The sequence below is a fragment of the Halichoeres trimaculatus genome, unplaced genomic scaffold (assembly GCF_033239565.1).
Source record: "Halichoeres trimaculatus isolate MK-OKI-2021-1 unplaced genomic scaffold, fHalTri1.1 fHalTri1_scaffold_1, whole genome shotgun sequence".
Taxonomy (NCBI): domain Eukaryota; kingdom Metazoa; phylum Chordata; class Actinopteri; order Labriformes; family Labridae; genus Halichoeres; species Halichoeres trimaculatus.
The window spans coordinates 43437587-43450075 of record NW_027437179.1 but is presented as its reverse complement, the minus strand read 5'-3'; the positions used below and the strand labels follow the sequence as shown (position 1 = coordinate 43450075).

The following is a 12489-nucleotide window of genomic DNA, read 5'->3' as shown; positions in this document are numbered from 1 at the left end:
CTCGGTTGCTGCTCTGGAGGAAGTGGGACGCTTTCATCTCCTCACACCAAACAGACGCAGTAAAGACGACACTGATTCACCTCCTTCCCGTGTGGTGATCATAAGAAGAACTTGAAGTGGACCTTCCTCTGGGTTTTCGCTTTGTTGTTGTTGTGATAGGAGTCTCACAGCGGCGGCGGTGGCTGCAGTGCGGATCCTGTGGGGGCCGACAGGCGGCGTTTTGTCCCCGTTTGCCTCCCCATCCTCTGCGTCTCCAGGCTGCACTTCAAAGCGATAGATCCCCCAACTTCATAAATAAATCAGCAGGAGGAGGAAAAGGAAAATCGCACATTTCTCTCATGCAAACACGGGCGGCAGAGAGGAGCGGAGCGGCGCCACATGCTGACTGCCAGATCAGCGGAAGAAACTGGAAGATTATTAACTCGTCGTGCAAATGAGCCGAGGCAAGAAATGTGTTTTAAAACCTCAAAGTGAGGTCTTAGCGCAAAACCAAGTCTGCAGGAGAAAGAGAGCGCAGGAATACTCTTTAAGGGTTTCCTGGAAAAGTTTCAAACTGACTCCTATAGAGGTCTGCAGACTGAAACCTGAATGATACACTGTTAAAGCTGCAGAAAACATGTAAAACAATGAGCTCACAGTCACACCTGAGCATGCATCTGATATCAACCTGCAGCACACACACTTCCAGAGCAAATCTGACAGCTTGCATGAAGCAGAGGCACGAAATGCAGGATACCAAGAGAGGAAAGGATGCTCAGCACAAAACAGGTCAACATCCAGCAGCGTGCAGGGATTTCACAGGTGTGTTCAGCTCAGCAGGTGTCTGAATCCAGCAGATAGAAGTGTGTGTGTGTGTGTGTGTGTGTGTGTGTGTGTGTGTGTGTGTGTGCTCAGAGCTGCTGCAGAGCCAGGCTGGAGCTGCAGGTCTGATCTGAGGAGCGTCAGGTGTGGTGATAGTAATCCAAGATCTCACTCAGACACATCGGCTGGCTCCTGTCTGCTGAGTGCCACACACACACACACACACACACACACACACACACACACACACACACACACACTCTCCAGGTTTGCGATGAGGAGGGATCAGGGAGACGGTGATCGATGCCAGAGGAGCCAGGACGCTCCGGGCGTCAGGTTGAGAAATCAGCGAGGAACGAAGAGTTTCCTGTTTTTTAGTTTTTACCTTTGAGCAGAAGCCTCCTCTTCAGGATGGTCTGAAGAAAAAGCATTTTCCCCCACAGCGGCTCCAGTTTGGACCGATAAGCGTCTCCTCATGGACGAGCAGTGGAGGAAGAGGAGGAGGAGGAGGAAGAAGTTCAGTCTGCACCTCTCCCTCCCACTCTCACGTCTTTCTCTCCTCCTCTCCTCTCCTCTCCTCCCTCTGAGGATCCCCCTCCCTGTTGACACCAGCTGAACTGTATCTGCCTCAGAGTGTGTGTGTGTGTGAGGGAAAGTGTGTGTTCAGTGTGTGTTCAGTGTGTGTTCAGTGTGTGTTCGGTGTGTGTGTTCGGTGTGTGTGCTCTGACACTCAGGAATCAGATCTGCTCTCTGTAATCGTCTTTAATCAGGTCTGTGTTCTGCTCCTATCACTTTTCCTGCGTGTTCTCCTCCTCGTTTTCTTTATGCATTAATTTAATTACAGCACACACACCTCCCCGGCCTCCTCCCTCCTCCTCCTCCCTCCTCACAGCTCCTCTCCTGATTATGCAAAAAATTGTAGCTCAAAGCCTCCGGGACGTTTGATGCCCTAGTTCTTTTTCTCTTCAGAGTCTGTATCTTATGTGTGTGTGTGTGTGTGTGAAAGCGGTGTGTGAGTGTGTATCAATGTCTGAGCGTGTGTGTGTGTGTGTGTGAAGGCCAAAAGATGAAAGCCAGCAGCTCTGAAACCTCCAGATCGTGACTTATTCCTCAGCTCCCGTCGCTGTGTGATCACAGAGTGACCCACGTCTCTTGAAGTGGAGTCTCCAGCGTGCAGACTCGTCTCTTCATCGCCGTCCTACAAACCGCGGTCTTCCTCTGTGAGGAGTGGGAGTGGAGCAGAAACATCCTGCATGAGTCTTTCCAGCTGCAGTGAAAGAAACCAGACTCCTTTCACACATTCAGCTCCTGCAGGCTGCAGAGCAGCAGTTACCAACCAAACGTGACCGATGTGGACTTCAGAAAACTTCATGAAGACCTCGAATGTCCTGGAAAAACTGTTGCATCCCAGATTCACTCTCAGCTCTCCATGATAACCTTTCTGAGCAGGTCCAGTCTGGTTCTGTTCACATCGTAGTACTGAAAACAGCTCTTCTGAAAATAACCAATGACCTCCTGATGACAGCTGACACCGCGCTCCTATCCCTCCTCATCCTCCTCATCCTCCTCCACCTGAGTGCAGCTTTTCATCCAGCTAAAAACACGCAAATCTCTGCCTCTCCTCCTCACCTCTGGTGTTCCCCAAGGCTCTGTTCTCAGTCCACTCCTTTTCTTCATCAAGCTCCTCCCCCTTTCGCCAAATTCGCCGTAGATACAAGGTTCATTTTCCTGCTACGCAGACGACACCCAGCTCTATGTTAACACCACACCCACTCCCTCTGTGCCTGTCTACAGGAAATCAAATCATGGTTCAACTTTAGCTTTCACTATATATATATATATATATATATATATATATATATATATATATATATGTGTGTGTGTGTGTGTGTGTGTGTGTGTGTGTGTGTGTGTGTGTGTGTGTGTGTGTGTGTGTGTGTGAGAAAATGAAAGTCCAAAAAACAGACATAAAATAAAATACAGTGAATATTTTTTTTTGAAAGTATAATAAAATTTAGAACAGTTAATATATATATTTATGCCTAAATTAGCCATGTCAGAGATTTTGAATCTAAATGAGTTTTTATCCTAATTAAAAAATACAATCAAAATAAATAAATACATAAAAAAATCAAAGTAAAAAAATATTTATATATTTTTGAAAATAATAATAAACTCTCCCACCTGAAGGGGGAGGGGCCTGTTGTGTTTGGTCCGTTATTTTCTTATCATTCTGTCAGCCACTAAATCTCCTATTAGACCCCCTCAACATGATCAAAAACACCAAATGTGGCGCACACCTCATGGTAGCCAAAAATTTCGATATGATACCAAATGTTGACCCCGCAACATCCCATAATTTGCTTTCTAGCGCCACCTGGACACACTAAAATGGCTCTAGCATCCAGTAGGAATGTCGTAGAAAGATCAAACCAACGTCAAAATGTTCATCTCATTGAGACGCAAAAATCATACACACACAACTCTGACCTATCTCAGACAGGAAGTCAGCTATTTGCCTTTCAAAATAAGATCCTGCCACATTTTTACCCTTTCTGCAAAAGTGACGTCCTCCGAAACCATAAATGGTAACAGCTTGAAATTTGCTCACATGATAGACTAGACCCTGCTTTACAAAAGCCCTTATGGAAGTTGTTATTTTGAACCTGGTTTTCAAATGACGAGCCCTCAAAGTCTGTGAGCCCCACAGAAACCCTCTCAGCTCCCTCCATTAGATTACATAGGAGAACAGTTTTCTGCTTAATACAAGCTGCCACATTTGGACCTCTAGACAAAAAAGTAAAAGTTGTACAGCTTTAAAAATGACATGAATGGATTCCTGACTAACTAAAATAAAATAAAAAATCCTTAAAAAATAGTAAATTACAGGGATTTGGACAAAACTGTGGCACCTATGGGGAGTTGTTTCTAAAACTTCTGTCAATGTCATTGCTCAGGGCAGCAGTTCCGTGATGATGTCACACACTCATTAGAAGCTCAGGGCAGCAGTTCCGTGATGATGTCACAATGATTAGAAGCTCAGGGCAGGAGTTCCGTGATGATGTCACAATGATTAGAACCAGAGAACACCTGGTCATGTGACTCACTGAAGGCGGGAAAAAGCTATGTTTTTAAAACACACATTATAAAGGGATAAAACCTTAACAGAGGACTTAAAAATGGCTTCAAACTGTAATTAATTACTTTATTATTATCCCCTGAAGGGAAATTTGCTCTGCAGGTGGCCAGGAAAGAAAAAGCCAACACAAAAAACACAATCACATGGAGACATCACACTGAAAGACGGGGTTTTCCTCCAACTTTCTGAAACTAAACAGTGATAATCTGAGGTTCTCCTCATCAGCACCACCATCCTGGTCCACTCACCTCTTACCTCCCCCTCAAGCCCCTCTTTAAACTTCAGCTTTACAGAATGCTACTTTCCCCGAATGGCCACAATTTATTTTTGATGTTTCCAGCAGAGCAGACCCTGTAGTTATTGGACCTCAGTGTCCAAGCAAACAGAAAATTCACAAACAGAAGCTGTGGCAGCCCGGGCCAGGTTGGACCCGTTTATGAGCCTGTGGATCCTGACTGTGGACTCTGAGGTGGATTTAAAACCAGACACTTTGGTGTAAAACACGAGCAGTGAAGGTGTGAGCAGAAAGCTTCAGCTCTCTAAACTTTAACACCTCATCATGGAGAGGTTTCCTCTTCATCACACCGCTAACCAGACGGATAAATCCTGATTTATTGACTCAGGAACTTCTGCTGAGTCCACAGGAGCTTAAAACTGTGTCACTGCAAAATCAGCAGCTCTGAGCAGCTCTGCCGTGAACTCTGACAGACTTTAAAGTCAGTGTTTCACAGCCTGCAAACCTGAGCCCTACACAGAGACGTTTAGGGAAGAAGAGAGGTGAGATCTTGTTTGTGATGTAGAGAGAAAGGAGGTTGATCACTTTCCCCCCTGCCCGTCCTCTGCAGCAGGAGCAGGATCTGCTCCCACAGACCTATACCCCGCCTCCTCCTCCTCCTCCTCATCGCTGTGAGCAGTTTTTCATCCTGCGAGCTGTCAAACAGCGAGAGGCTGCAGTCGCTCCAGCAGCTCCGAGACGTGAAGTTATAAAGCGGGGCATCGGTGTAAACAAGCAAGTGTTTTCCATCAACAGCGCCCGGGTAACATAAAGGTGATAAAAAAATCTACAGCCACCAGGCGTCTGTCTCTCACACGCAGAGGCGCCGCCGCGCTCGCTTACACAAACTGTCACGGAGAGAAGTTTCACAAGTTTGTGTCTGGGGAGAGAAATCTTCTCATGCCTTCATGTGTCAGCGGGAAAATATGTGTGCTGAGGGGAACACAGGAACCCAGACGCTGCCACAGATCTTTCTGATTGGATATCCAACACAGCACGCCACTGACAACCAATCACAGCGACGGGTTACGCAACACCTGGAGAAAGTAGCACGGAAAGATTCACAGGGTAAACAATCCACCAACGGTCTGTGTGGGGTTTAACGTGATCACTGTGATCCATGGAGGGTGTTAAAGACGGAGCCAGGCAAAGGCCAGGTGAGCAGTGAGGAGCAATACCAGAGACCGACTGCAGAGGGCGCACCATCTCTGCAGCCCCATGGGGCGCCGATTGTAAAGTTACACACACTACAAACAACAACATTTCTCCACATGTAGCTCTAAAACATCACTTTTTCTGCAGATTTAGAGAAATATTTGTGAAATATATTTGTCAAATATTAAATATAAATGTTGAATGTTTTCATAAATTTTATAGATGAATGTCCTGATTCTAAATATTTAGCTATGTTTCTAAACATTTTGTTTATTTCAAAAAATTTAGTTAAGGCTAAATATTTATTAAAGATTTATAAATCTTAAAGCAAAGATTTATAAATCTTTACTATGTTTCTAAATCTTGAGGTATGATTTTTACATATTTAGCTAATATGCAAATTCACACTCCCGCTAGCCAGGAAGTACCAAAATAAAAGTTGGAGGAAGTGATTTTGAGAAAGTCAAGCTCCACTTCTTCGATGTTAGCCACAGGATCTTCATCAGCGCCATCACAGCGCTTGGTACGTTTATTTTCTAACGGCTGATTAAGCCGACTGTGTTTGACTTACTCAAAATCTGCTCGGCTGGATCGCTCCGACTTTTATTTTTGGTACTTCCTGTGGGCGGGGGCGTGAATTTCCATGTTAGCTTAGAAATCCTGACTTCATATTTAAAAATCTTGTCCACTATTTTGAAATCTTTGCAAAAGATCAATAAATCTTTGATAATATTGAGTCTTAGCTAAATATCTAGAATTAAAACTAAATGTTTAGAAACGTAACTAAATATGTAGAATCAGGACATTAATTTATAACATTTATAAATAACATTTAACATTAAGATAAAACATTCAACATCTGTGTTTAATATTTGACAATTATATTTCACATAAATGTCTTAAAATCTGCAGAAAAAGTGAGGTTTTAGAGCTAAATGTGGAGAAATGTTATATTTAGTGTGTGTAACTTTTACAATCAGCGCCCTATAACCCCAACAGAGGAAAACACAAATGCGAGGTTTTTCTCCCAGACTGGACATATGCAGCCGTGTTTTTCATGTGCATCCTTCTTTTACTCCTATCCAGGTTCCAGTCTGAAACTCAGGTGGACTGATCGTGTCTTGAAGGTGTTTTCAGTAAGGGAGGCCGCCAACTGAATGAATGACTGAGTGACGTTACTGTATTTGATCTCCTGCTTTTCAACGCCTCGCCACTCATCAGGCTGCTGATTGGCTGCCATAAGCTACACACAAACAAAACATCAAGAAGATCCAACAAACTCAACTTTCATGAGTTTAGTTTCTATATAAAGAGGCTGACAATAATTCATCTTATGAATAGAGCAGATGAAAACAGTGAATCATTCTCAGTTCAGCGCTGTCCTTGGTGCTGAAGATGCAGACACAGTCAGGTGAGTCCTTACTCTGAAAAACTCTCTATCTCTGACATGACAGGAAGTGATGATGGATGAAAAACACTTCAACAGAAAAACTAAAGTTCCCACAATACAACAGCGAGCGTAGGGATGGGTAGCTTTCACATCTGAAACGATACACTACCAATTCCTGATACCTGGCAATCGGTACCAGTGCCCAATGGTCCCACTCTTCGGTACTTTTGTGTGTTTATGTGGTAAAAAATATCAATTTCTTTAAAAATGAAATGTAAATTATTTTCAATTTAACATGTTCATTCTTCAATATATACCTAAACATGGTACCTTTTGATTTTTTGTGAATCAGTACCAAGTACTTCTGACAGAATTTGGTCGGTACCTGTAAAAGTCGGTACCCATCCTTAAGCAAGCGTCGAGCAGAAAAACAAAAGTTCTCCCAAACCAGCAACGAGCAGAAAACTATGGCTTTAAACTTTTCATATTTGTAATGAAAACTTCACAGACAGCTGTTAGCAACTAATGCTATTGCTTTTCTAACAAATTTGAGGTTTTTAATAAATGTGTTATTCCTATGACCGTTTCGTTGGGAAATTTAGATATTGGATAATTCCAGGTGAAATGAAGACACAGCCTCAGACTGGGCCTTGGTTTACAAGGACAGGATGCTGAAGGTTTGTCTCAAACTGCCAGCTCAACGTTTTCATCCAAAGGGGGTTACTTTCTGGACCCCAAAGAAACATGGAGATGCCAAAACAACCTGGACTCCAGAAGCACCACAGGACACAGATTCAGAATCTGGTGCACGTTGGTTTGGAGTCGATCAGCTGCTCTACTTATCTGAAGTTCCTGAATCATGGCTGAACCGTGCGAGCTGCAGACTTTAATAAAACACTCAGTTTCTGTCCAACACAGCATCAGAGTCTCATCTGAAAACCTCCAGCCCCTGATCCCCCAGCACAGTCTGAGGTCAGGAGATGAAACACCTCCTCTGCTGACACTGGGAGATAAAGACCTCCTCCTCAGAGGGTAAAGACTTCCTCTGACGGTGTCTCTGAGACCTGTTTTAATATCCCCACACCAGTCCGTCAGGATTAACAGAGGAACCTTACAGTGGGATTAAAGTCACATGAGCGCTGTGCAGACTCAGTGCACTGATTGCATCACACGGGATGAATAAGCCATGAACGCCTCTGTTTCTGCGTTTTGTCTGTCAGAGGGAAACATGCTGAGGACATGTACAGTCTAATGTAACCTAATGCAACATCTCTGCAACCAACACTCACCCTGAGCGGCCCGGAGAGGTTTGATTCAGAGAGAAAGAGAAGGAGGAGGAAACGTGGAACAATGATGCTGCCAGCTGTACGCTGATTTATGGATGGATGAACCATGATGAAAGGGGAGGAAATCAATAATCAGCTCAGGAAAACAATAAACAAGACCACGCTTCATCTGCAGCTGCTGCGTAAAATAACTCCACTCATTTCATCCTCAAACTACACTTCCTGATCTGTTTTTGGGGAAACTGACCCAGTTTTCAGGCCAAACATGCTTCAAGTGCTAACATGTGGTCACATGACGACAGATGATTGTAACAGATGATGCAGCTTTGCACATTTACAGCCAATTAACAGTTTCTGTGACGAGAAGGACAAAAACATTTTGGCAGCCAAGGAAAAAGAGTGGAGTGAAGCTGATGAAGACGCCACTAAACTACACTGTAAAATGTTATTTTTCACATTTGTTGCTCTAACATATTATTTCTAGTCAATTTGAAAAAAGATTAGAGAAGTTGTTGTGACAACACAGAATTATAGGTTGGCTTCATTTCAACTACAAAATATGTTTCAGCTTAAAAATCTATGTCCATGTGAATCAAAAATACATGTCGGTTTGACAATGAAGGAATTTGGGTGGGAGTGGGGATAAAACATTCCTATGTCATCACATCTCTGTTAGGATACATTACATTTAAAAATTACACTGTAAAATAACAGTAAAATACTGTCAAACCTGCTGCCAGTACTTTACTGTAGTTTTACAGCAAAGACATTTTTTGTTGTGATGGTGTTTTAACCGTGAGTGAGGAGGAAACAGAGTGGATGTGAGACCCTGCTGTACCTTGATATGTTACACTGTGGGGGGCACAGGCTGTCTGCGCTCTGCAGCACCGACTGGCTGTCTGCGCTCTGCAGCACAGACTGTCTGTGCTGTGCTCTGCAGCACGGATCAGCTGTCTGCGCCCTGCAGCACAGACCGTCTGTCTGAGCTCTGCAGCATGGACCGGCTGTCTGCACTCTGCAGCATGGACTGGCTGTCTGAGCTCTGCAGCACAGATTGGCTGTCTGCACTTCACTGCACAGACCGACTGTCAGTGCATCACAGGGCATGGGCCCATGTACTCAATGATTTTTACAGTGCGTTTAGCGTTTATGCTAATATATGAGATGTGTTGATGAGTTAGGATAAGGACAGACAAGACAACAGGTTGTTGCCATGGAGCATCAACAGCTGGTCGGTGTCATGTAAAGCACAGACAGCCTGTACTCTCTGTGTATCTCAATGTACAGCAGAGTCTCATATCCACTGTGTTCCCTCCTCACTCACAGTTACAAGACATCATCACAACAAAAGTCACTTTAGTGTAAAAACTTGATGAAGTTCAACCAACATCTTTTGTCTTTCTCTTGACCTTTTATTTCTAGTTCAAATTATTTGACACTTCATGATGACTTAATCCAATCAAAGCAGGAAGATGACCTGAGTGAGTTAAGTTGAATCAATAAGTTACTTTTTTACAGTGTCATAACATAACTAGCTGACATGCACCACATGGTGTAAAGGAAATTCAGCTCAGGAAAGAGTCGCACTGACTCTGAGTTTTACACAGGAACCATAAACCAGCCTCCTGGTTAGCTGAAATGAGCTCGTTAGCGACTGAATTTGTGTTCAGAGAAAAGTTGGATCCATTCTCAGGGATATATGGCTGACGTTTGAGTCTGTGCATGGACAGTTCAGTCAATAAATCCCTGATGAAGCGCTCTCTGAGGACGCTGTCTCTTCCATACCACGGCCTCCTGTTAGAGGCATCAATCAGTGAAATTTATACGCCACACTGAGTCTCTCACATTAACACCTGAAGCTGTCTGACTTTAAATCTTTTCCTCAAGTATTTAATTAGATTTTACTGATTTACTCCAGAAGTAGCATGATGTTACACACAGATTGAGTCCTGACTCTCTGAAACTGTTGGATTAGCTGTCATTGATTGGATTTGCTTGATCAATAGTACGACACACACAATAAAAAAGAGGTCTGTCACTTCCTGTGGCTCCTCCCTGTGACAGCTGGGCCTGGACAAACAGCAGAGAGTTTGTGTCTGAGCGCTCAGGTCCACTTCAGCTGCAGTCAGCATCTGGGGAAGAGGCTTAAAGAGATTCAGGAGCATCTTCATTCATCTTTCATATTCATGCCTCTCATCCTCGGACAGCTGAGGCAAACACAGGTCTCCTGTTCTGCCTCATTACCGTCAGCCTTCATCAGCAGCATCCACACCGGCAGGGAGACTTTAGCTCACATTAGAGGCAGGCTGGACCGGGGAACAGGCATCAGGATCTTTGGATCCAGCTCCACGCTCATCATCCAAACCCTGCTCCCTGCATCCTGCAGGACGTGACGTTCACAGCTCCACAGGAAGTCTCTGCTGCTGACCCCAACTCTGAGCCCTGTTAAAAACCGCTGACACATCACTTTACAGACCACATTATTCAAAAACAGCCCTCTTCATGTTTATTTCATGTCTTTAAACATGCTAGCCTCTCCCTGAGGTGTTTCACCTGAGCTCGGGCCACATGCAGATTCACAGAGTTTGCAAGGAGTGCAGAAACGCACAGAGCATGCTCAGACTGGAGATGGAGTTTGAGAAGTCAGGTTGCAGCGTGGCTAATGGGACTAGCAGGTGTAGTTAGCGGTGCTGGTGAAGCTAGCTTAAAGGTGTTTCATGAACCAATCAGGACGAACCACAACAAAGGAACAGGGCTTTCCTCTCCCATCCAGCCCCTCAGATGAGCAGACTCCTTTACCTCTGCACGGTGAACAGGTGCAGCTGTCAGGGCTTTCCTCTTCCTCTTCCTCTTCCCATTGAGCTGCACAGAGCCATGAATGAGTCACTGCTGATTCAAGAGGAGCCAGCAGATGATGTGGAGGCTGCACCGTCAGCCCTTAACAGCTTTCTCTGGAGTTTCCTGTCCGTGTTTATTCTGCACAATACGCTTCGGTGTTTATTCCCAAAGCCCTTGATACAATCTTTGTCCATCTGTTTCTCCCATGGTTCCTCTTCTCAAAACAACCCTGGATGCTGCTGGTGTTTAACATAAAACACACACATTTAATCAGCTTTAAAGCTGAGCTAGCTTCTATTTTTTACTTAAACAGTAACCACACTGCCTCCTGCTGGCTAGACTGAAATGTCCTGTTATTAGAATATCACACCCAAACCAAAAATATTTATTACAGTACATAAAATGTGATGACATGTTTTGTGGAAGATACAAATGCAAGTCCAAGTCAGCAATCACACTTTAGGAAAAAAGCCTAAAAATCCTGCAACAGGTGAGATTTGCAACCAACTTCACAGAAAAACAAGCACTAGAAATATTAAGGAATTGTAAAATATGTCAGGATGAAGAGCCTACAAGACATTAGACTCTAAATAAATAAATACAAATTCTCCCGGCTTCACTCAGATCTCTCTGAGTCTAGGTATGGGTATCAAATTAGATATTTTTTCAGGTACCGACCCAATTCTGTCAAAAATACCAGGTACCAATTCACGTAAAATCAAAAGGTACCATGTTTAGGTACCTAAACGCATCCTTGTGATTGTGAGGGAGTGGAAGAGTGGGCGATTTTCCATGCTGGGCATGAACACAGCTTTTCAAGGTTATATATTGAAAAATAAATATGTCAAGTTGAAAAGAAAAAAATATTTTTATTGCACAAATTGATACTTTTTACGACATAAACACAAAATACCGAAAATTGGTACCGTTACAGATTGCATGGTACTGGACACTGGTACCGTATCGTTTCAAATGTGAAAGGTACCCACCCCTATCTGAGTCCCTCATACACTGTAAAAAACTGAAACCTTATCAAGTGTTTTTGTCTTATTTTCAGGAAAAAGTTGTCTTATGATAATTGATATGAGCCATTTTTAACTGGTCAGTCCAGAAATAACGAGTATTTTATGACAAAATGAGGTCTGAATTGCCATAACAAGTAAAAAAAAAATATATATCAATGGAACAAGAGACATTTGCTGATAAATTAGCTTCAAACTAGAATAATGTCTCAACACAAGTAACTTTTCTCTTCTTCCATTGGCAGATTTTTATTGACTTGTTTGAGAAATTTAGACCTCATTTTAGTCTTTAAATAACTTGAAATAAGACATTTTTCTTTTTTCTTATTTATTTATTTTTAACCCTAACCCTTTTATTTTATTTTTTTTACTTGTTTACATATTTTATTCTACTTATTATCTGCTTCTACTTGTTCTTTAGCTGTTATAATATGACTTTTACTCATGTTTTGTTCTTGTCGTCAAAACTCAGTTTTTCACTTGTTTCTGCTTATCTTCACTGCTTATTGTGACGAGCATTACACTTTAACATCCTTGTGCAATAACTTCTGGCCATGCTTGCCTCTTGCTTATGTGACTGTTGT

General features: G+C 43.1%; 1 protein-coding gene across 7 annotated transcripts in view; it reads right to left on the bottom strand.

Annotated features, from left to right (window-relative positions):
* grip2b (glutamate receptor interacting protein 2b) overlaps positions 1–12489 on the bottom strand; it is a 355529-nt gene that overhangs the window by 101871 nt on the left and 241169 nt on the right. For 2 of the 7 annotated variants that reach the window (XM_074668305.1, XM_074668313.1), the window contains exon 1: positions 1187–1271. The exons of the other annotated variants lie outside the window; for them this stretch is intronic. In XM_074668305.1, coding sequence (XP_074524406.1) covers positions 1187–1232 — 46 coding nt within the window. In that variant the 5' untranslated portion in view covers positions 1233–1271. Of the gene's footprint in view, positions 1–1186; positions 1272–12489 lie in introns of those variants that run through there. 7 annotated transcript variants of the gene reach the window in all.